The 26,104-nt window shown below is 44.0% G+C and overlaps 1 protein-coding gene across 1 annotated transcript; it reads right to left on the reverse strand.

The window, feature by feature from the left end:
* Positions 1-25,973, reverse strand: prep (prolyl endopeptidase). The gene is made up of 15 exons (XM_023806170.2): positions 25,749-25,973; positions 24,939-25,013; positions 24,564-24,697; positions 22,803-22,933; positions 21,759-21,968; positions 20,948-21,069; positions 19,652-19,757; positions 17,929-18,120; positions 14,864-15,061; positions 10,863-10,966; positions 6,445-6,581; positions 4,385-4,479; positions 2,863-2,994; positions 1,767-1,923; positions 1-1,288 (listed from the first exon to the last, which is right to left on the reverse strand). Exons 1-15 carry the CDS (start codon positions 25,788-25,790, stop codon positions 994-996), a joined length of 2,130 nt encoding a protein of 709 aa, XP_023661938.1. The 5' UTR covers positions 25,791-25,973; the 3' UTR covers positions 1-993.
* Between the last annotated feature and the right edge of the window lie 131 nt (positions 25,974-26,104).

Below are 26,104 nucleotides of genomic sequence, written 5' to 3' on the forward strand. Positions count from 1 at the left end.
TGTTGAAACGCGGTGATTTTATTAGGTACGTTCTTACTATTAATAAATGAACAAAGACTTCCAGAGGTAGAAACTTATCAGAAACCCAACCTGTTGATTTAATGAGGAAAGAACATTTTCAGACATTCACACACAGCCAAATATTAACTGACGGTAGAGGTGTGCAATGTTTCCTCATCTTTATCCAGGTACTGTTGTAAATAGTTGCATGTTAACAGGTTTTTTCTTCCTCGTGACCATCCACATCTCAAACACACATACATGCACCTAATCACTAACGCTGATCCCTATAAAAGCTGAATCTCCCTACACTTAAACTGTGGAACATGCAAGTGATGCTTTTTTTGAGAGAAAAAAACTACAGGTGAGAGGTAATTTACAGGATATCTCTGTGACACTGCATTTACTGCAGTGTCACACACGCAGTGGGAAACACAATGCTGTGAAAAGCCTGGCCATCAGGAAAGTTCTGTAATGTCACTCCCAAAATTGCCAAGGCACAGTGGCATCATGTAACTGGTTCAGGCTACTGGACAGATTTAATGAATTACAATAGTCCTCACAAGCCAATAATTAACTAATTAGTCCTTACTAGCTAATAATTCTTGATGTTCTCACTGGATCACGGGCCAGGGCTGCCCTATGATGGATTTAAAAAATTCCTTTCAGTCTCATCATAATATCAAATAAATCAAGGAAGAGCAGGAGTGGGGGGTAATGTCCAAGAGGCATCAAGGAGAAAAAAAACTGGGGTATGTGTAAGTACAAAAGACTCGAATGGGCCATTGCTGGAACAGCCCACCAGGCCAAAGCGGCGGAAATACACTGAATTACCTCTGGGTACTACTGCTGAACAGGTAGGGTCATATAGAGTGTGGTAACATTTTTATTTCTGTATCTTGAGGGAGGGAGAGGTGGGCAGGAAGAGAGCCAGGAAAAGGATGATCCAGAGGAAGAGGGTTATAGGGTGAGAAGAGAAATATGGCCAGAACACTATTTGATCCAGGAGAGGCCCAGGCAGCGTGCTATGAAGGCATACATGTCTGCTACTTCCTGGATGACCTTGCTGGTGGGCTTCCCCGCCCCATGGCCAGACTTGGTGTCCACGTAAATGAACAGGGGGTTGGTCTGCTTGGGCGAGCGGCCGACCACGTGCTGCAGGGCCGCTATGTACTTCAGCGAGTGCAGAGGGACCACCCGGTCGTCGTGGTCGGCGGTCAGCAGGAGCATTGCTGGGTACTGAATGTCATCCGTTTCAGGGGCGCAGATATTGTGGAGTGGGGAGTACCTGGAGGGATGCAGGTCACCAGGTCAGGGGAAGAAAAACGCACACACCTGTTCACAGTCGACCCTTCTGCATCGTGACTCTCCCTATCACGTTTTCAGATATTCAACAGGAATTTTTTGGGAGTTCCAACCAAAAAGTTTTTACGCGTTTTTCTGGATCGCCGGGGGCCCGCGCCCCCAACTCCCACAATTGGAGTAAGGGTCGACTGTATATAGACATAAAAGAAAATGCATCCACATATGAACGTAAACAGGCTTGCACATAACACTAAGACATTGTACAGGAATAGTTTACGGGCAAATGCTAACTAAAAGCAAAAACAGAGTACAAGAAACAACCACGGTAATGAAATTCATAGAAGCCTTAATAGCTCAAATTACGCTTTGAAACTGTATTGGAAAATGTCATACTGAAGTACACTACGGCAACGTCTGTTTACTGTGTGACCTTCTGCATTGAGCAGGCAAGGTCGACTCACTTCTTTAGCCATCCGTATTGCTCTTTGACCTCAGCGCAGCCGAAGTCGCTGGTCCAGGCGTGACCGATTGTGAACTTGTGGAACTTCAGCATATCCATGACGCCCACTTGGGCTACAGCACAGCCAAACAGCTCCGGCCGTTGGTTAACACAAGCCGCTGAGGGGAGGGTATGGCGGAGGGTGGGGGGAGAGGAGACTCCTGATACAACTGATACAACGGAGCTGTCAAGATTACCCAGATCACACCGGTGACAGGCTGGCATATGGACTTAAAAACAGCTGGCTGAGGACAATATAAAGTAGCAGACTAGTCTGGACCCCAGTCAGAGTACGTATTGTACAGAACAGGGTAAAAATAACAGAACATTTTCCTTAGCAGTAATTTTATTAACTGCAATCCAGTGGTTAGCTAATATGAGCAAGGAAGTTTCCTTTGTTGTGTTCCAAAGTAACTCCCTACAATTCAAAGTGTTTCTGTAAAATATGTTTCCACTATAGTCTGTTGCAAAATGATGGTAATAAAATATTGCAAGTTCATACAGGGTCTTTTGGGCCCATGCACTGAGTTTAGAAAGCTTCTAAATTAACATTAGCGAATGCTAATCTGAATTATTTACGTGGTTTTCTAACTCGGCTCAGTTACTGCTTTTGTTTGGGCAGCCGCCCCCCACCAAACATAAGCTGTCAATGAGTGCCAAGCAAAAAAATTTAGTTTTTCAACCAACTAAACTATTATCACACAAAGGTCACCCAGGTATAATGAGAAGGGTACAGCTGATTAGTGAATGTGGACAGCAGCTAAAACCAACCACAGTACTGCTAAACCCTCAAGACAGGAAATAAACTCCATTTCAGTAAATGAAACATGGCATGCAGGACCCACAAGACATCAAACAGGAACCATACTCCTGCTATTCACACACTACCTTACTAACTGGGCAGCATATGTAAAATGTGTAGTTTTTGAGCCCTTGTGATGTCAGCCATCTTGGATTGATCAGAAATGGCCAAACGATAAGCTGAGTAGGTCATTCTTGTCTGACTTCTAAAACAGACCGGGGGGGGGGCTGTTATGACTTGTGGCTTTTTGACCTACCCACAAGAAGGCCACCGTTGGATGCCCCGTTGATGGTGAGCTTGGAGGGTGACGTGTAACCCTCCTTGGTGAGGAATTCGGCTGCGCACTGGAAATCCGTGAAGCAGTTTTGCTTGTTGGACAGCATTCCGCCTACAAGCGAGGAGTTTGGAGAAGAGGGCAGGAGAATAGCAGGGTTCATACGGGAATGTGAGAATGTTTATCAGAGTCATACAAGTTGTACACGTTAGATATACACGCACCGGCCACTTTATTAGAAACATCTGTACACCTTATTCATGCAATCTAATCTAAACAACCAATCACGTGTAAGCAACTTAATGTACAAAATCATGCAGACATGGGCCAAGAGCTTCAGTTAATGGTCAGATCAAACATCAGAATAGGAGAAAAGCATCAGTGACTTTGACCGTGGCTTGATGGTGTCAGATGGGATGGTTTGAATATTTCAGAAACTGCTGATCTTTTCAGATTTTCACACACAAGTCTCTAGAGTTCTTGGTGTAATGTTTCTACACAGAATGGTGCAAAAAACATCCAGCGAGCAGCAGTTTTGTGGATGGAAACATCTTGTGTATGAGGTCAAAAGAGAATAGCCAGATAGGTTCAACCTGATAGGTAGGCTACAATAATTCAAACAACAGCTCCTTAATACAGTGATGAGCAGAAAAGCATCTCTGATTGCAAAAACATCACATTTTGAGGTTGACAGGCTACAAAAACGGTAGACCTCATTAGATTCCACTCCTGACAACTAAGAATAGCAAACTGATTCACCAAATCTGGACAGGTGAAGATTTGAAAAATATTGCCTGGTCTGATGAACCTCAATTTCAGTTGTGACAAGCAGGGTCAGAATTTGGCATAAACGGCATGATACATGAACCCAGTCTGCCTCGGGTCAACTGTTCAGACTGGCAGCGATGGAATTATGCTGTGGAAATGTTTTCCTGGCACACATTGGGCCCCATAATATCAATCGAACATAATTTAAATGTCACTGCCTGTCTAAGCATTGTAGCTGACTGTGCGCATCCCATGGGCGCAATTTACGATGTTCTAATGGCTGTACCCAGCAGCACCATGTTACAAAGTCATTTCAGTCTGGTTCCATGAACACGATAATGAGTTCAGTGAACTTCAACGGCTTCGCCAGTCACCAGATCTCAACCCAACGATGCACCACTGAGATGAGGTGAAGCAGGAGATTCACTACATCAATGGTCAACTAACCTAATATAATCATGTCAACAAGAAGCAGAATTTCCCTGTAATGTTTCCAAGACCTTGTGGAGTCCATGCCATGGAAAATGCAGGCCGTTCTGAGAGCAAAGGGGGAGCCGGTCCCACCCACTTTTAGAAGTGGCCAAAGTGTATTTGTGGCTTAATACTCAGGTGTCACTGTGTGTAAAGTGTGGGTGGATGCTAGGCTACATTAGCATGTCGCTTTTGCGCTAGGACGTTTTAACCTGCAAGTGAGCGCATCTCAGCTCCGTATAAGCACTAGGCATGTCCATTTTACCTTTATGCCATGTTTCCCCATACTCGCCACCTCCTCGGATATTAGCCACAGCTAGAAATCCACCGAGATGCCTGATGAAGATGAGCTGTGAAACACTGAAACACAAAAACGGGGTCATGGACACCTATAACCATGGCAACCAGGAACATGCATTCAACACACACACAGGTAACAGGGAAGTCCCCCTCCGGGGTAAAGAGATATGGGGACACCGCGGTCTGGGTTAGAGAAGCATGTACATCAATTAAGGAACCACTGGGCTGCTGCTTTGACACTGGCCGTCGAACCAGGAAGTAAATGTCAGCTTTATGACAAATTATGTGTGTACAAAACTTGGTAGTTCTACATTGCATTCCTGTACCTCAAACCACATTAAGTCTTTTTATGTTAACCATATTGATTCATAAGGTGCATTATCAGATTAACTTGCATCTCGATCCACATCCAGATCGTGGTCCGGACTTTGAGACCCCCTGTTTTAGAAGAATACTATCTATATGGTAGCCGACAGTCAGCCTCAAGTTGACAGTACCTGGTGATAAGTGGTTTGAGGGGCTAAAATATCATGCGGGACTTCCCCTACTGCGTCACCTTTGAAGGTGACATTTGAAGCTACTGGAAAAAAAACACCAAAGCTGAGTGAAAGATTGAGGCCAGGAAACGTCACCTGAAGGCAGCGAAGCCAAACCTCTTACCTTTACGTTTTACATGTTTCGTGTCACACACAGCTAGGTGGATCAATAGGTGTTGCTGAAAAAGATGCATCTATTGGCATTTGTGTAAGGAAAGTATCTGCCACTGTGTGTCTTAGAGCAGGTGACGGAATGAGCCTGTCTGTACCTTTAGCCCAGGGGTGGCCAATCTTATCCGCAAAGGGCCAGTGTATATGTAGGTTTTCGCTGCAACTCCCTAATTATATTACTAATTAGAGGACTGATTGGCTGAAGAGTCCTCACACCTGGGTTTGAACAGCTGACCTACAGGTTATCCTAAAAACCTGCATACATACCGGCCCTTTGCGGATAAGATTGGCCACCCCTGCTTTAGATGCAATTATATGTTACTATTATTGACGTAACGTGGGTGGCCTCGCAGATAGAATGAATACAGTATATTTTATGGAAAAATCCAAATATTGTCTGCAGTTAAAAGTAAAGAAGATCTGTAGCTACTGTAGGGGCGATGAGTGGCTCGGTGTACTAAGTCTCTGTGCCCGTGATCAGAAGGTCACTGGTTCGAGCCTCAGCCTTGGCAGAACAGTCACATGTCCATTGGCCCTTGAGCAAAGCCCTTAACCCCCAGCTCCAAGGGTGCCGCACGTTGGCTGACCCTGTCCTGTGATCCCTGAGCTATGAAGAGCAAGATAAGGTAGGCGAAGAGAGACATTCCAATATACCTACACTCATACTTGTGCAATGGCGAATAAAGGATTATTATTATATTATGGGTGTAATCATTTAAGCAATAATATACACGGAGTGCGGTTGTACTCAAATATATCATGGATGATTCAGTCATAGGCATGAGTCTACAAGCCGAGTGCTGAAGATATTCACAGCTGTGATGTATTGGAGTACAACTGTACAACTTTGAGTATGTTACTGCTTTTACACAACAGTTCACCGAGTAGCAATTATAAGTAATAAGCATGAATAACAGTAATAAGTCACAACAGATAATTCTTTGCTTGATTATTTCTTTAAACAATTATGGACGATTATGGGGGGGAAAAAAAAAACTTGACTGTTGCCGAGCAACACAAACATTCCAGTGCAACACAGCTCACCTTGCCCCCAACAACTTTGCATCATTTAAATTTATTTGTACGTGTAGCACTCGAGCGGAGTGATACATCAGATGTTAAATGTCCAAGTGCAGTTATACAAGAGGCCTTCTATGAGTGCCTCAGATTTCTTCGTCGGAAATAACTGTTGTATAAGAATGTATAGTTAAGAGTGACAAAAAAAACACTTGATATGACTGCTATGTTTCTTTAGTTTGTAACATTGAGACCAGCTGTACTGTGGCAAGGAGTATAACTAGGAAGAATAAGGTCATACCAATAGCTAGGTGTTATGGAGATGTTGAATCCTCCGTATCCATAGAGAAATCCCGGATGAGATCCATCCAACTTGATGCCCTTCTTGTGGACGATGAACATAGGGATCTCAGTGCCATCCGTACTTGGGTAGAACACCTGGAGGAACGTAACAGGAGACACGTGTTCCAGATTAATCCATAGAAAACAGCTGGGGCTGGATTCTTGGGGCTAAGAAGATGAAATGTTTAGCTATGCGCGATGGAAGAAAAGGGTGTTCAGCGATCCTGACATAACGTTCACAGAGAAATGGTGAATCAGGTACCTGACCCAAAAAGATCCTGCTATTATGATAATGATTACCATCATTCTATTCATCCATAAAGTTCCACCTTTTGTTGCTCTTATTGGGTTAAGGGTCACCGTAAAAATTACATTACACACACACACACACGCACACACAAGTTGGTCTTCCAGTCTAAATGGGGACCGTCCATTAATTTCTATGGGAAAATCCCTAATTCCAATCACGACACCCTTAATCTCTACTATCCCTAACTAACCCAAATACAAGACTTTTGGCATTTTTACTTTTTTGATTGCATTCACAGATTTTTATAAAACTGAGGTTATCCAGATGGGGACCTCAAAAGATGTTCCCAAAAGTAGGGAAATTTCAGGTTTTACTACACTTTGGGGACAATTTGGTCCTCAAATGTGATCTATGCAAACACACACACACACACACACACACACAAACACAGCACATTTTTCTGAACTTTCTTTGAAACTGGAGCATTAAAAAAAACCGGGGGTGGGGGGGGGGGGGGGGGGCAAACCCACAAAGTCTGCTGTGAGGCGGCTGTACAGAGCTACACCACACACGGGTCTGACTGGTCCCTACAGTACTGATCTGAAGGACAAGCTGGTAAATGAGCTGTGGGGGAAACGCGGCACCACGCTCCGCTTCTCCTTCAGATTTTGGGGCGTCACCGGGAGCAGACCCTGCTAATGCTGGCTGAAACCACCAGCCAGCCAGCCACCCTCAAAGGACAGCAGCTCCCCCCCCCCCCCCCCAACAGGAGACCTGGGGGGTAGCTGAGGCGGTCAAGAATCCTGTAACAGAGTATAGCGTGCAGAGGCACCGCGAACAGATCGTACAGCCTGCCACATTGCAGGATGCCCAGCAAGAGAACAAAAAAAACAGCAAACGGAATGAGCCAGAACTGTATGTCATCCATATTGAGAAAAGGGCTTCTATCTCTCCACACTCACACACACACACACACATTCATATCTTTGTGGGGACTGTCCATTCATTTCTATGGGGAAAAACCCTAATCCCAACAATGACAACCTTGACCGCTACCCACAGCTAACCTTAACCATAGTAACCAAACTAAATACAAAACCTTTGGCATTTTTTTTCCATTGAAATCACAGATTTTCATAAAATTCAGTTTCCCCTTGTGGGGACTGAAAAAAATGGTCCCTACCACGTCAAAATAGCAGATTTTTTTATCACACTGTGGGGACAAGCCCACAATGTAATATATACATGACCCACACACACACACATGGTGGGGACTCTCCATTCATTTCTATGGGCATAACACTAATTCCAACTATGATGACCCACAATGCAGTTCGCACAAACCCCCACACACCTTCCTCAAGATCTGTGTGCATGCCATTTTCTGTGACACCTCCCTGCCTAATCAGCTGCTGTTGCTTATCTGTGGCCAGTTTTTTTTTACTCCAAGGTGATGAAGTGCAAGAGAGACTGTGCATGTCTGTGACAGATCCACTCTCAGACCACATCAGACGGCTTGCGACAGCTTTCATTCCCGACTATGATAATGAGAGAGAGAGAGAGAGATGGAGTGGAAGCTGAAGCTGTGGAACAAAGGACAACCTTGAACTGAGAGCCCCCCCCCCCCAGTCCATCACAGGTTCACTCATGCAATAAGCCAATTAGAAACACCCACTCTTGTCCCTCGTGGGTAAGGGGTCCGATCTTCCTGATGTAAAAGTCCGTGCCACACACAGGCTGCTGTTATTCTTAGCTCTTCCCAGGAGACGGACAGGGAGAGAGGAAGGTTGCACGCCAGCAGAACCAGCTGGGCTGGGCTTATTCTCCCTTATTTTCGTTCACAGGCCGCAGAACGTGCCGCTACAGTTAAAAACTCGCCTGGGACCCACCACTGACACGGCAGCGCTGAGCTGAGCTGATCAATTATGAAAACAAATGCCAGTAAAAGCAAATGGCAGATATTACCAGACACTTCATTTACACCTGCGTGATGGACTCACAATACAAAGTAACAATATTGTATCTCAGGTAGGTTTGATTTACATGCGTTGCACGTCTTGGCCTTCAAATAACTTTGAGCCTAACGCATCTCCCGGAAAAATACAGATGTTTAGATATAAACTAAAAATCAGCAAAAGACAACTACAGCAATCCCTTGATTTATAAAAATGTTTCTTCTCCATAATGGGTCTCCCATTTTAATAGTGGAATTTGGATTAACAGTAATTCTGGTTTCAGCCAAATTTTTTATTTAAAAATGAAAAATATATTGTGCTCCAGTTTCCTAAGCACAACTGTTTATCGCCAAAGAATGTCACATGAAATAAATATGACAAGGGAGCTGTTTTGGTGAAACACACACCAGGTACGTGTGTGTAGACATGTATGTGTTTTTTCATCGTTCTAGTGATATTTGCGAATATTGTTTGGGTTTTCTGGGTTGATATTGAAACACGGATTTTGATGAATTTTTTTTTATAATGGTTGTTTTTCAGAAACTGGTAACACATTAGTGGCAAAAGATGCAAAGATTGACAAATGAGATGTCAGGAGGAGAACACTTTTCAACACAACCACAGGACACATCACACACTCCTGCATAGGGTACACACACACACACACACACACACACACACACACACAGACAGAGACAGACAGACAGACAGACAGACAGACAGACAGACAGACAGACAGACAGACAGGACACTTGTGGCAGTGAATGCTCACAAACAACCCATCAGTATGTCTAGAGGCTTACCTACACCTACTCCGGAAACTACAGTCAAAAGCACAGCTGCAGTCACACTCACACTCTACAAGGACGCGGTCAAAATCAAATCCCATGAGGGGAAACGCGGGTGAACAACTCCATTCTTTTCTGCAACAATACAGGTGTGAAAATAGGTCAAGTTTTAATTTAGTCATTTTAGTCAAGGGCATCTCTTAAGTAACTGAAATTTATACAGTAATCTGTATCTCCTCCTGGAAGTGTAGGCTTGCACGATGTGTGATGTTAATTTCGACATTGCATGTTCAGTACATACAAGTGTCAAATTGCAAGGACAGCAACAGTCAGCTGGGCTGAGACCATACACACGCACACACACACACACACACACACACACACACACGTTTGTAATTATATCTTTGTAGGGACTCTCCACTCATTTCTATGGGGAAAACTCAAATCCCAACATGATGACCTTAACCCCTACCCAGCCCTAACCTTACCCATAAATAACCAAACAATGACTTTCGTCATTTTTTATTTTTAGATTGCATTCACAGACCTTTGTGGGGACATGAGAAATGGTCCTCGCAATGTGAAAATAGGTTTTTATAACATTGTGGGAGACATTTAGTCCCCAAAATGTAATATAAACATAATTCTCACACACACACACACAAAGCTTTTTCAGAATTAATGATTGTCTAGCATGTTAAAAATCAAGTTTGCATTTACTGCCTGCTTTGGCATGAGCTGTGCTTGCACTCTGAGCCAAACATAACCATTCCTGTTGGACTGATTCATAGACTGTGTGGTACATTTGAGAGAAATTTAAACATTAGTGAGGAGGAGAAAACTGAACAAGTACTGATAATAAAAAGACATGGAAATTTTGCTGTATGGAAATATTTTGGATTCCATGATTTGTCAGCACAGCTTCATGTTGGCACAATTCGCTGAATCACCTCCAACTTAGTTGACAGACTATTTGTAGATAAGTTCTGTTTATTTTGGGTACATTTTCAGCTGCCTTTTTGTTTATAAATTTGACAAAAATTTCAAATTTCAAATATCATAATGTGAACTTATCCAATATCCAATATTATGCAGCCCTACTGGACTATATCACAAAGAAACTCTTCTAGGTATAACCTTTTAATATTAAAGCTAATGCCACAAACAAGTCAGGTAGGAGGACAAATCAATAGTAAAAGCATACAGATATACCGTACATTCAGGCATCATCCACATGGCCAACCTGTCCTCCTCCTGCGGAAACGGTCACACTACAATGGAGGCTTTCCCGCATGTGCGACAAAAACGACGGCAGCACCCCCTGCCTGTCCTACACCCTGCATCCTTGAGGGTCAGGGATGGTGCAAAGGGGAGGCCGGCATACCTGCGTCGTCTGGTAGTCAGCAGGGTTGAACCCCTTGACTGTAACCTCTCGGAAGACGCGCGGCTCCAACGGCTCCTTAGTGAGGTCGCAGTGGTAGATGATGGCTGGACGAAGAGGCAGGGAAAGGGGGAGACGGTGAAGGAAAGGACAGGAAATGATGACACCCCTTCACCATTACGACCAGTATATAACATGTGGCACAAATGCATGTGTAAATCTGCGGGACACGGGAACCCAACGGGCTGACATTTGTGTGGCTCATGGCAACCAACACCTGAGGCTTTGGGACATCTGGCCTGGTCAGGCTGGAGAGGTGAGGAAACAGAGGACACAGCTGTCGTGGCTCACACAGGGACCTGAACCCACTGCCACCTGGCGTGCTTTCACTGGCCTTCAGCATTGACTCTGAGCCCAGATGATGATGTGGACAGAAATAAACCATCAATGAAGAAGACAGTCGCACCTAATCTGAGAGGGAGCTCCGTCTAATCCATCCACGATTAAAATTCAAGACCGTTAATAGAAATAAACCATCAATGAAGAAGACACGTCGCACCTAATCTGAGAGGGAGCTCCGTCTTATCCATCCACGATTAAAATTCAAGACCGTTAATACCTGCTGATGTATTTCTGGCATAGTTCTCCAAGTTCTTGATTATCATTGCTGTAGTTTTCTTTTTTTTAAAGGACGGGCACAAGAGCTTAATTTCTGGACAGAAGGTAGTGGGGAAGTGGAAACTGAGCCAGAAGTAGAGGTGGGACAGGTGCCAGAAGAGCTGGTGCTGGCCACCCAGGTGTCTGCATCATGCTGTTCCGACCTCCCCAGAGGAGAGTCCTGAAACTAGGGCTCCACAACCAGACAGAACAAGAAACGCAAACCGTAACAAATGAGGAAGAAAAGATGGTTCTTTGGTAACGATGACCTGAAATGAAGTTCTCTCTGGAAATAAATACGCCAGAGTGATTTTACTGCAATTACTCTGGAACAGCTGAGCTCAAAACTGTTTGATGCACACTAATAAATTAGCCATGAAGAGACAGCAATATTGTTGACTTGTACTCATAACACCCGGTAAGACCTTAAAGATAAATTGAGAAATATGCAATGGCACCACAGGCATGGGTGGTGGGGTCAGATGCAGGATAGATGTGCCTCATGAGACCTTGCTGGAGTCTAATTAATGCAACACCTTTGTTGACAAAGATAGCTTCCATTTCCCAACCTGTCACTTTACCGGCAAATGTGCTAGACCACTTCTAAAACAAGGAGGCTGTTTTTTTTTTTTTAACACATTCACCTGTTCATTACCAAGGTCACACAGATGTACACATAGAGAACAAAAAGAATGATAAATCTTGTTTTAAAAAAGGTAGATTACCAATTATTTTAATGTTCAGAGATCATGGATAGAAATCCGACTTCCCCTGCAAGTATCATGACAGCATAGTGGAAGGGATTGTGTGCCTTAACCTCCATAGCAATGGCATCTGGATTTTAAGGTGCAGGTAGGACATCTCAAGGTGAACATATCTGTGGGGACAGGCCAGACAAACTATTATTCAATAAAGACCCCCAATGAAAGGTACCAAAAAGAGAAGTTACTGGGAACCACCCCTGGAGGCAGGCCTGGCTGGAGCTAGCCTGAAATGGGTATACAGAGCCATCTTGTAGGCAGACGATCCACAAGAAGAAAGGCCGAGGTCATGTGCAGTACCATTTGGGCGGCAGGCATGAGCAGGATTAGATGGATACTGGCTTTGGGAACCCTTCTGGTGGGATTGGAGCCCAAGCCAGAGTGTGAGAAAGAAAGGTACCAGCAACAGTCAGCAGTACCCCAACAAGCACCGGAGGAGTTTTTCCTACTCTGGAGTTCCTCATGTCGAAAGACCTCAAGCTGGAGTGGGGATATTCACCTAAGACCAAACAGGAGTTTTCCCCAGTGAACAAGGGGGTCGCCTCCATAGGTCAGAAATTTGAAGAATCCGGCTTAGACAAAGTGGGAGAGGTGATCTAAAGGGAACTGCTGACTCTATGATCCTGCTGGCAGACTTCAGTGTTGATATGGGAAATCATGGTGATACCAAGATGGGTGTCTTTGGGAAGAACAGCATCCCAGATCTAAACCTCAGCAGCAAATTCTTATTTGACCGCAAATTATCCATGACAAACAGCATGTTTGAACACAAGGATGTTCATAAGTGTACATCATACTAATTCAAAGACTGGTGTTACAGTCATCTCATCTGAATTGATGTCATGTGTTTTCGAGACAAGTCAAGAGAGGGACAGAGCTATCAAACGATCACCACCTGGTAGGGAGTTGGGTTAGGCATTCAGGGAGGAGGCCACTGGATTGCTTTTAGGAAACTTGTTTATGAGAAATGGTAAGAAGGAACAAGAGATTAACAAGCAGAGGAGGTCAGTAGTAAAGCAGGAGTTAAATCGTGGTTTACCAGTCAATCCACATCCCTATGCTCCATTATGGTCGCCATCTGTAGTTTATGACCATATGAACAAATATGAGTATAAGCAGTCAAAACAAGGTTACACCACAGGAATCCTTGAGTCACTGTCCATCACATGGTGAGGAGTTCAGAGACCTTGTGAGATCTCAAAATAGAGCTGCAGCTCCTTTGGATTGAAAGGAATCAGCTTATGTGGCACGGACATCTTATAAGGATGCTATCTGGACAACTCCCAAGGGAGCTTTTGCAGGAACATCCCACTAGACGGAGGCCGTGAGGCAGACCCAGGAGAGCTGAAGGGATTATATCTAGGTATACTGCAGAATGAGCTAGAGTCTGTGGCCATAGATATCTCAGTATGCTGCCACCACAACCCTCACCCACAAGTCAGAAGAAGCGGCAAGAAAATGATGGCAAACGATAATGATGACGACAAATCTGATTTCATGGTACCATGAAGCTACAGAAATTTGTGCTACATCAGAAGCAGTTAGCTGTTCAGTACCTATGGTTCGAGTGTGTTTTCAAGTAGAGTAAGATTCCCGTAGGTTTTAGATGATTCATTGCTGTTGGATGAGCTCTTGTTTAAAAGCCAGCAGGTTGATGGTATCCCAGTAGAGATCACCTAATTTTTTCCTTACACTTCTAAGATTCCCACCCACTGACAGCAGGTCTACTGAGACACTGGCCAAAACCAGAGATTCTCCTTAGCTGAGCAGTGCCGTCAGATCTCAGAAACAGAATGCTGTTGCCACAGCACAGAAAATGTGGTGTGGGTGGTGCAGCAGGTAAGGATGTAGATCACGCCAAAGGGTTGTAGATTCAAATGTTGAGAAAGTAGCTGCTATAGTGTTCAGTACTGGATCAAGGACTGCTCAGCATTGCTTTGACCTTCAGTTACACTCCAGCGGGTGTGCATGTTCACCTTCAACGTAACACTTCTGAAATCATAATCACCATTGTTTGGACGTACTTACCCATAGAAAGGTTTGTTTGCACTACTCTCTAAAGTTGTAGCTCTGTGGGTTGGGACTCAGAAGGTTGCCAGTTCAAATCCCTGGTTCAGCAGAGTGATCCCACCATTGGGTCCTTGAGCAAGGCCCTTGACACTATATTCTCCTCTAAGCCATTTTCATGAGGTGGCCTCCAGGGATGCTTTTCCAGCTGTCCTAAAGGAGGTTCCACATATATACTGAGCACTCATTGACTACTTTTCCTTCACTCTCACCAACTCCTCCAAAACCATTTGTACTGTGTTTAGGTCAGGTGGCCAGGTCATGCGATATGACACTATCATTGTCATTTGTAGGTGGGTTGCCATGTCCAAATTTTGACTAGTACTGTACGAATAAGCAACCTGATCTGGGTCTATGATTTGGCTATTATCTATATGTGCATGTTTTTGGATGACAAAACAATAGTGCGAACATGAGACCCTGAGGATGTGAATTCCAGGAAGGGTGACCAGAATTGGTTTGTGTGTCCTCAGGGACACAACCAGACTTTATGATGTACAGGAAGTCATGATCTCCTACCTGGAGAGAGGAAGGAGGTGAAGTAGTAGAAGACCTCGGAGTCGCGTTTGCGTCCTGTGAAGCCGACCACGGAGCCCACGTCCAGGGGAAACGTACGCAGTTCCTGGCCTGTGCCTAACCGATACATCTTCAGTACATTCTTCACGTCGTGCAGGAAGCAGACAAACAGGCAAGTGGAGTAAGCACAGGTGGCAAATACTGAGGACAGAGAAAGACGGGGGAGCAAATATCAATACTGCTGTCAAATATCAATTAACATCACTATTCTACAGCATCACCGTTCTTGACCAAAACAGGGATTGAGAAAAATAGGGTTTAAATAATATTCTAAATAACTTAAGAATATAAATAATTAACCCTTTGAAAGGTACTGGAGATCATCCCTGAAGACCATGACATGACTTAAGAGGGACAGCTTTTGTATTTTAAGGGACTCCACAGAGTGGTACATGCAAGTCAAGCCCTGAGGTAGTAAATCTGACTAAGTGCGTGCTCCTTTTGGATGACTGCCACCCACAGGACGGGAGCTGTCACAACAGAGCTGACTCACCAGGAAAACACAGCCAAGTGTACCAGAGCAAGCCATCAAACATGCCCTAGACAACAAGCACAACACTGGAGCACAAATTTAGCAGCTTGTAGACCCTCATTGTATTGCACCGTACTCCGTTCCCATGGTGATATCATCCTCGATAGTTCTTAATGAAAGGTCTGAGGGTCCTCTATTAAATAAGTGGTCCATGGATTAACTGACATTTGGGCATGCAAAAAAGAACGTGACGTACACACCATTGTCTAAAATTACCCTCGCAAAAAATTCAGATGACTATTTTTTGGGTAATTGCAGCAACACTCATACAAATTATTATAGAAGTACTTGACAAACAAATCTGGTGATGAAGAAAATAAGTGGAGGAAAGAAGCTCCTCCTCTGGAGAACCAAAGCAAAACAGCTGAATTTAACAGACACTTATTCCGCTTGGGTGACAGATCAAACTACACCAAAAATAGTGCTTAATCAATATTCAGCTTAAGCTGAAGAACAAAGAGGAATCACTATAGCAGGATAAGTCAGACGCGCAAGAGTATTTAACTAACCCAGGCAATAGCTGCTCAAAGCTGAATAAAGAACACCGAACACAAACATTCCTCTCTGAATATTACCATATCATTGGGACCTATAAACATGAATTCTGATTCCAGATAAGCTCTAAAGTTGCAGGCAGGTTAAATCTCTAGTTGTTTTGTGTTTTGCATGTAAAGAAAAAAAGCCTCTACATTGTAGGAGACCAACAGGAGAGTCAGCGAAACTTTGGTTCGCTCTGCAACAGGCTGATAAAATCCCGTTTCCAGTCCCTTTAGCCTTTCCTGGCATCCCTTGTCCGAAACATGGGCATCTTCAGCCGATGCTTGCATTAGAAAGCAGATATGAAGCAGTGGCCAGTTTAGCCGAAAGTAGTGGTCAGCAAAGAGTAACAATTGCTGAGCAGGACAGAGAAAAGGAGCGGGGGTTATGACAACAGTCAAATAGTACACAGAGTCCCCATTATACAGGAACGATAATCACGCATCATACTTACATATACAGTAGTGTTCCTGGATCATGGCACGAACACAAAGTCACTTTTCATAACCACTTGCACTAATTCTGTAATTTTATTATATCTGTTATAGTTATTCTGTTTTTGCACTATTACTACTTCGTTCTTTTTAAGCTCTTTACTGTCTCATCTTTATTATTCTTGTTGCACTGAGCATGTTTAAGACAAAAGAATTTCCCTCGGGATAAAGTTCTTATCTTAACCGCGAGGGATGCACTACAAGACCTACTACTGTCCAGTGATAGTAGCGAACGGCATATATAAATTGTTTTTCCTGTATGTGCATACCTATGATAAAGTTTAATTTATAAACACAATAACATCCATCCATTTTCTGAAACTGTTTATCCTGTTCAGGCTCATGGGGGCTCCGGAACCCACCCCAGAGGCTACAGGCACAAGGCTGGAAACAGGCCAGGGAAACCCCAGGAAACCCCAATTAGCCTCAGCATGTTTTTGGACTGTGGGGGGAAACCAGAGCACCCAGAGGAACCCTCACGACGACACAGGGAGAACATGCAAACTCCACACACATGGAATCCTGGCGGAGACTCGAACCCAGGTTCCAGAGGTGTGGGGCAACAGTGCTAACCACTGAACCACTGTGCCACCCCACATCAATAACAATAACTAATAAAATGTATATATTATATTTATGCAATGTGGTGGAAAGGCTACCCAGAGTAATGTGGTATTTAAACTTTATGAACTGTTTATTTTTTACATTTCCCACCTAATACTTTCAGGCCATGGCAAACAGTAGATAAACATGCCAAGGCAAAAGCCAGACTTGAGCATTAGTTAGAAACACCGCAATGATACCAAGAACTAAGGGCAATTTTCCAATGGCCAGTTTCTCTTCTGAAATTCTCCCATTTCAATTTCATCTGCAGAATATAACCCAGTAATCACTGGCTGCTTAGTGATTATGTTACATTTATGCCCCAGAGCGCGTATCAGTGCAGTCGACACTTTCTGTATTTATGCTGTATTTGATTACTATAAGTGACACAAAATCTGGCAAACTAGCACCAAGTTGAAGCTAAAAAAACTCCTGCTTGATCCAAGTGAAAAAGTAGGACTGTCCGTATCCCCGGTTCAGCACAAGGCCCAGGCAGCACGTTCATTCTAAAGTCCACATCCGACATGCAACACAATTTATTCCATGTTAAAATAAAAACATTACTGTAAAAAAATAACTTATCAGCAAATAAATATATTAAGGATTGTGACAAATCGGGAGTCTGCCGCAGGAAAAAAGTGCAGGCTTTGGCGAGTATGTCACTCCAGTGCAGGGCACACATTACAGAAACGCGAATCCACCTCACTGCATGTCACTGGATGCAGGAAACTTAGGTGCACAGAGGGAGAACATGCAAAGTCTAGAGAGAGCACCAGGGCAGGAATCAGCCGTGTTATTCATGACAGAGTGGGGTAGAGTGGGCCGCAGACCCAATGTCTCACCAATGACATCCTTCTCGTGCTGGGGGATCAGCTCCTTCCAGTTGCCCATGTCAGGGTTGCTGAAGTCCACGTTGATGAGGCGATACCGAGGAGAGTCCAAGTTGGTCTTGAACGTGAAGACAGACCCTTCGTTCGTCACATACTCGTACTCCGCGTCAAAGTTGTCAATCAGCTTCACCCATGGCAACAAACCTGTCCCCACATGTGGCGAGACAAATTACGTTGAGGCTGACATTTGTCCATTGACTAAAACCAGAACTGACACAGAACCCTTCTCAGGTGATGGGAATAGCAAACAGCAGAACAGCTCACGGGACACTCAGCCAAAGATGGACAGTCAGGGCATTGAAGGCATTGGCCAATAAGCACAGAGGTGCCACCTGTCCATCAAACACAATGAGGAAATCACTAGCTAGACAGCCAATGTTGTTGAGATATTGAGACCAAAGGTACCTGTAGTAAACAAACAAGTTAAGTAATCAAGCTGAATATAATGGGATATAATAGCCACATCATAACAATCTAACTTTAGAAGTTGGCTAAACAGCATGAATGCCATCAAAACCCCGTGAAAATTGCCCCATAGCTCACAGGACAAACTGTTTAGATGCACGTTATGAGTAGGCCCCAAACATGCTTGCCAAATAGGATAACAAAACAACACAACAGGTGAAGTGCCCACTGACTCAGAATACATTCTTTAAGCATTTATTTGCCATGATCTGTTATTTTAACAATTCCTGACCTGACTATTCAGTGAGTACGGACAAGTCTACTGTTTGCTGAAAAACAGCAGCTAGGATAACAGGAAGATGCTAATTTTTAAGATGAAAGTGGGAAGATGGATCTCCTAGCCTAAATTATGACCCATTCTCCTTCCAGTGCGACTAAACCTTCATACCAGCAATGGCCAGAATAAAGGCGGAATACAAAATGCTTTCAAGAGGAAAGTTCAACAGCATGATTAGCTTAGCGTGCATCAGCCAGGAGGAAGCTCGCGCTCCAATAATCACAAAGCATGCCCTTAATTCATGGCAAGTGAAATCAAAGATGTGCATATCTAATGAGCAGGACTGAGTCATAGCTGTAATTATCTGCGAGATGGGAGGAGGCCTTGTTTCTCACCAAGTTCTGAGTGCAGCATGAAAATTAACGAGGCCCTCGTCCCCACAGTGACGCCTGAGAATAGCGTTCAAGTGACACGAAGGAGCCGGTCCCAGACGGAGAAAGCCAATCCCACGGAAGTCAAGGGCCCTCAATCCCGAAGCCAAGCACCACAACACACCCACAGATAATGCACCCTCAATATCCACCAAGTCCTTTGCCGCATAACGATGTTTATCACGCACGAGTATCAAGAAGCCGACATTAAACAGGGCTTCCTGCACAATTTCACTTTTTTGAAGGTATGTTGCCTGTTTATTGGATGGTCGTACAGCCCAATTGGACCCTAGACATTATTGAGGAAGTCGTTATACAAGTATAATTGCACTGAATATAACACAGCAGTCCATTCAATTAAATTCGATTAAAAAAAATAATAAGACTATAATCTAATATCAGTACCACAAATGTCTTATACAATAAGGACAATTAAGCTTTGCCAAGAGGAACAAGAAATTGAATTCTATACATCTATAATAATTTTTTATTACATTAATAGCCTTCACAATTAAAGCGAGGCACACCTGAAGAGGTGGTATCAGGAAGGAGGTGACGGTACCTGTGATGCCCTGTGGAACGTCCTGCAGGTCACAGTACCAGAGCCTGTTGACTGGGTCACACCCCTCGTGGATGGACAACAGCACGTAGCGTCCATCATCCGACACCTGAGAAAGGTAGACGGGGGTCAGAGGTGCCCCCAACAGCGACTGACTCCCTCTCATCTGCCGAGACGTGACACAGCTGGCTTACAGCATACGACAAACAAACCTATCTTCCCTCATGCATCCAAGGGTAATAATAATCAAAATGGCAGTACACAACACTGGAATGCTGCTGGAACACCAAAACTAATACACCATTTCCTCAATTCCGCTCCCTTTCGTATTTGCTTCCCTGGTGCTGACGTCAACGATTTGTAGAAACAGAACTTCCACACTGTAATCAATTATTTCCTACACAAATTACTGTAATTATCACACCTCTTATTCAATTGGACACTGGAACTGTTTTTTATGTAGTACAGCTCTATTAACACACCAAACTAATGCACATTACTGTCATGTGTCAATCATAGGCCAATAAAAAAATTATCTTAACTGGAAATAGGAACCAGTGACAATGAACCAGTTGATCATATACTAAAGAGGACTATTATTCTTTAAACTTCTGAACAACTCCATCCTCAAAAACATAAGCCATAATAAGGTACCATCAAGCACCATGGATTCAACAGAATATAAACTTAATGTTATTTAAACTGGATTTCATTCTCAAATGTTGATGGGGGAGCTGATTTATCCTCCAGCGGAAACTAAAGAGTGGTTCTGGCCCACTGCACCAAAACATTTTGAAAGTAGTGTACACAGTTCATTAATGATGGCTAAAACATCAGTTCATGAACCACTAGATGGCGCTCTTAGTTTGCTTTGGGACATGCTTTAAGCCCTTTTCTGAACAGAAAGCACCATCTAGTGTGGTCAAAAATATAGCAAATGTTTCTTGAAATGTAACTTTGGCCATCACTACAGGCAGGAGAAATTAAGCCGTCTACTTGTTCCATACAGAATTGGGACAATGAGTAAGATGGAAACAGTGACAACTTCTGGTTAGTGAGACATGCTGGAGGACATTAGTAGCCACCATTCCGACGGCTTTCCACGTAAACAGCAGTGATGGCCAAATGAAGCTTCATGAACCATTTGCTGTATTTTCTGACCCAATTATATGGTGCTATGGTTAATAAAAGGCCCAAGTCATGCCCCAAAGGAAACAAAGACTGCCACCTAGTGGCGTCGAAATATACCGCAAATGGTTCATGAAAAGACCTTTAGTTAACAAACAGGCAACACCCCACCTCAGCACCACTCATCCACTTGGGGTGATCTGGGAACTCTGCACAAAGGACGTCCTGGCACTGGGGGGTTCCCAGAACATGATAGTATAGTTTCTGATGCAGGTTCGTGGACGTCTCAGTACCTAATGAACAGGACAGACAGACACTCAGACATTAGATATATGTAATTGATTAAGGAGTCCAGCAACCACTTCAGCATCACTAACAAAATGGAACTGACAACACAAATACAGCACAACCACAGGCTGAACTACTGGGCAATAATGAGCTGAAGACTGGTCTGAAAAGGCCTGAACAGGTCTGACCTGCAGAGGATGCAATACCTTCAGTTACAAACACCCTTCTGACCTAAATAATGTGTAGCCTGACCAAGGGGTGTTAGGTAGATATTTAACCTTGGACCACCAGAGGTTTTCTCCCCTATTTTGGAGTCCTGATCCCTCTCCTCTATTGTCTTCTGGCTTTTAATGCTTTTTATTTTTTTTTTACTATTGTCCCTCTAAACTGACAGCAGAAAGTGATTCCGTTTCTTGAATCTTCGTTAAGCACTTTGTTGCTGTTAGGAATGGTTTGGAGTAAGAATTAAAATTACTGAAAAGATAAAAGCTAGCACCGAAGACTGTACGAATTCGTAAAAAGCAATGATGACAATACTGCAAAATTCATTTTTGAAAAGCATTCACATCATGCAAAGACAGATTAACTACCAATTCGAACTGAAATGCTGCCATTGATGAATGGCTCTATAGTTAAAGTGGAGCTGGTGAGTCAAACCGTAGAAGCTGAGGACGTCAACCCCCCCCCCCCTCACCGTCGCTCTTGCCCTCCTGGGTGGGGTAGGAGTTGTAGAAGAGCCCTTTCCCATCATGGGTCCATGACATGCAGCTGAACTTCACCCGTTCGAGATGGTCCTCCAATGGCACTGCTCCGTCCACACGCAGGAACCGGATCTCCACCCAATCAGAACCGCTGGCACTGATCCCATAAGCAAAGTACTCACCGTCCTCGGAGAATGCATAACCTAAGTGACAAGAGCAAGCACAAAACCACCACCAGGGGGTGCTGCATCATCTCAAATGGTGCAAAAAATAATACACACATTTAGCATAAAGAGAACAAAAAACTTGATATCATAACAGATTATAGTTCATTATACCAAAATTTCAAAAACTTTGTTCAATATATCCACTCATCTATCAGAAAGGCCCTGCATTCCATTCTAGGCAGCACAGGGCACAAAGCATGGGAACACCCAGGATGGGATGCCAGGGCACAAACATAATTACACTGACACAGTTATACTCTACGTACAATTGACTACTTAGTCTAACTCAATGGTTCTCAATCCTGTTCCTGGCACCCTTCCTGCCAGAACGTTTTCATTTCTACCCACACTGCTTTCAATCTGCCACATTCATTATTAGCCTATTAAGGACCATATAAGCCTAATTAAGGTCGGGCTAGAATGAAAACAGGGTCCTCCAAGAACAGGACTGAGAACTACTGGACTAACTGCATGTGTTTTTTCTGCAGGAGGAAGCCGAAACACCAGGAGGAGCTCCATGCAATATACCTAGAAGCTAGGAGGGGGCAAAAATGTGGACAGTCTGGCAGAGAGCTGGGAGGGAGGAAGAACGTGGATTATCTGTGGGTCACCAAGGATGGGGCAGGAAAACACTGCTTGAGAAAATGCCCAATGCCCAAGGAACATCACATCCTGTGGACAAAGCAGGACTGACGGGCACGTACAAAAGCCAGCCTTACCCTAGCAATCGCAGCTGTGATAGTCAGAGAGAAGTGTCGGCCCTGAAGTGGGGCACAAATGGTCTGATGTTCCTTCCCTGGAACTACTAACCTCTCAGAGCTACAGTGCCATCCTCTGAAAAGGTGTTTGGGTCAAGGAACACTGCAGGTTCTTCCTCCAGAGACTGCTGCACATACATCACGCTCTGATTCTGCAGGCCCGTGTTGTAGAAATGGAAATACCTGCGTCGGGAAGCAGTTTCAGTGTTTAGTCTGTCAGTTTGGGCTTACTGAATTTCCAGAGGGCATCATATAAAAAAAAAATGCCTGAACTCTCACACTGAAAACCAGAGTCAGAGAATAGGCTTCAACCCCCAGCTTTTCAACATAAAGCATGCCTACTAAAACAGGAAAGCATTTCACTACATGCACTGTGTCCAGATCTGACATCAGCACAGCTAAGGCTGCACAATACCACATGGCGATCACACGGAGCATGCTCAAAAATCACCAGGGCTTCAGATGACGGGTGTTAAACATTTGTCTGGACTCTGGCTTTTCGGTACTCCACAGACATTTACTTACGCCCACAATTTGTTAAGCAGTTTAATAGTAAGCCTAAAATATTAATGAGAGTCATATTGTGACGCTCAAAAGCTAGGCTGTATAAATTCCAGGGCTGTGGAGTCGGAGTCGGAGACAATTTTGGGTACCTGGAGTCGGAGTCGGAGTCGGCAAAAAGTTAACCGACTCCGACTCCTACTAAATTTAAATGGGAATTAAAAAAGTAAGTTGAAATGTCCCAATTCACAAACAGTCATAATGAACTACTTCTCTGCTGTAAGAATAAAGCCCAATGCATGCAGTGCATAATGTTACCACAAAAGGAACATGTCAAGTAACCATGAAGCATGCTTTTCATTGACTGTATGCGTCACTATATGGGATGTAATGCACAGGTAAGGTGCGGCACCGCTTTCCATTGTGTCGTGTTCCACTGTTACAGGGAACTGTGAACCTAGCCTAAAGCCCCCCATACATTTGCAGATGCACTGCCGATTTTTCGGCCGTTCAACGAGTCATCACGCATCAAACGCCTGAAAAATCATCTGGTGTGTTCTCAGCTCCGTCGGCTCCCCTTCGCTATGCGCTACCCTTGAAACCTTGTTTTCATTGTGTTTGTCTTTAATCTGGCATTATAGTAGAGTGTTGGCTTCCTAGCCAGTAGTTCTCAGGTGAAATGACATGTATGTTGCCTTCCTTTCCTTCAATGGATGTAGAAAATACATTAGCATAGTATATACATACAGAGGAGTCGGAGTCGGGGAGTCGGAGTCGGAGTCGGAGCATTTATCTACCGACTCCACAGCCCTGATAAATTCGGCGTATCTTTAGGTTTAATAAATGTGTCTGACTTTAAACGGCAAAAAGTACCGCCACACCTTTTTTATCCACAATATCACCTCTTTTAAAAGGTGTTGTGGCTGCTTTTCTTTACCGCCAATTCAGTGCTTATTGCTTCCATGATTTACCCAAACAGTAGTATATGGCATGCTCCACTAACCGAATTTAATAAACACAAGGATATGCCAATTTCCGTTTCGTTCGTTAATATTTTAGGCGTACAACTAATCTGGTTACCAAGCTGTGGGTGTAAGTAAATGTCCATATAGCACTGAAAGGCCGGTGCCCGGACAAATGTTTATGCCCATCATCTGAAGCCCTGGTGATCACTGGTGAGCCATATAATTGCAATAATATTGGCATGTGATATCATGCAGCCCTATACACAGCCAACAATAGCTAAGTGGACACAACTGCAGGTACTCCCACAGCATGCAGCCGTCAATCCTAGAAGGCTTGCCAGTCTCACCGGCTCCCCCTCTTGAAAGGGCAGCTGTACTTGGGGTAGTCATACAGCTCAGTCATGCGTTCCTTGAACAGTTCCCTGACGGAGGAGCCTTCGAGGAACGGCACAGTCAGCTGGTTCTGCGAGTTCACAAAGTCCTGGAATGAAAAAAAAAATTTCCATGAGCATCAGTCTACAAAAGCCAAGCCACTGACTTAACCCATCACATAAAACAAACTGATATTTAACGTGGCAGTTTTATTAAAAGAATAGTCCTGCTCAAAACACAGAACTACAATGAACATTCACGACTGTCCTGTAAAAGCATCAGAGCATGACAGCCTACCAGGTAGAACACCCCCTGGAGGCAGACAGCCACATGGCGCTGCATGCTCTCACCTGTGTCCTCTTACAGTCGGGATCTTCCAGCCAGCAGTAGGGGTCAGCTATCTTCTCTCCATGGTAGTCGTCCACCTGGGACAGTCCAAGTGATAATTGTCTCAGCTTTTCATCTCTCTCTTCTACGTTTGTGTCATACAGTGCATCAGGTAAACAGTTTAGGTGTCCTGAACGTCTAGGTCAATGTTTCTAGATCCGGTCCCCGGGGACCCACAGAGTCTGCGATTTCACTCTCTCACTGCCCCCGGTAAGGTTAATAGCTGAAGTCAACTGTTACATCCACAATACCCTAAATACCATACATAGTTCACCGCAAAGACATAAATTTAGATAAGTTTAAATGCATGGATTTTCTTGGCCAATTAACATGGAGATTCTGTATCTGAACCTTAACTAGACTGAAAACTGAATAATTAGCACGAATAAATTGTCGAATTTGCCACATATACACCGTTAAAGGTAACTGTGTTACCGAAAAACCCAATGACATAAACTTGCTCAGGACATGGTCACCAAGGACTATAACAGAGTGAATGTTAAGTAACGAGACCTGCGTTCCAGATCTAATACAAAATTCATTAAAAGGGTTAAAATGAAATGATATGTATTTGTTCCTTTTAAAACTTGAATTTAGAAAATACCGAAAGGACGCGAACATGAACTGTCGCGTGTGAGCGACACCCCGGTTTTTGTACAAACTGCCGCAGTAACCAGTGTTCATGGCTGGTAATGAAATGGAAACAAAGCAAATGAGTCATTCTCACATCTGCCGGCTTGCAGGCAGCCGAGCAGGAGAGGGCTGCTACTTACTACGGACTCATCACGGTACACGTCTGGGTATTGGAAAGCCATGTTACAAGCAAAAACGGGATCCGGTGCAGTGGACTAAGCAATAACCGGACGTGAACAGCGTGTACAGATTTCGAGTTCCTTCAAGCCCCTGGAGCCGCTCAGCGAGTATGACAAGGACCTGCCGGGGGACAGGAGTCAGCAAGTGCGACCAAGACGAGTTCCTGACGAATAAAAACGCTCCCGGAATGTAACAGCGCCCCCTATCGGCGTAACCTCACAGCACTTTATTCGTCGGCTTATCAAACGCCCTAAACGAGAGTCAAATTACACCCACGACGAGTATGACATAAGTGGAGATAATCGTAAATAGAGAG

This window comes from Paramormyrops kingsleyae, chromosome 9, assembly GCF_048594095.1.
Source record: "Paramormyrops kingsleyae isolate MSU_618 chromosome 9, PKINGS_0.4, whole genome shotgun sequence".
NCBI lineage: Eukaryota > Metazoa > Chordata > Actinopteri > Osteoglossiformes > Mormyridae > Paramormyrops > Paramormyrops kingsleyae.

Bases quoted from the DNA above. Each gene is read 5' to 3' on its own strand.
- prep (XM_023806170.2), bottom strand. From the start codon at position 25,790: ATGGCTTTCCAATACCCAGACGTGTACCGTGATGAGTCCGTA. The intron at 24,698-24,938 runs GTGAGAGCATGC...TTTTCATTCCAG, and splicing joins CCGACTGTAAGAGGACACAG to GACTTTGTGAACTCGCAGAA. The intron at 19,758-20,947 runs GTGGGGTGTTGC...TACCTTTCTCAG, and splicing joins AGTGGATGAGTGGTGCTGAG to GTGTCGGATGATGGACGCTA.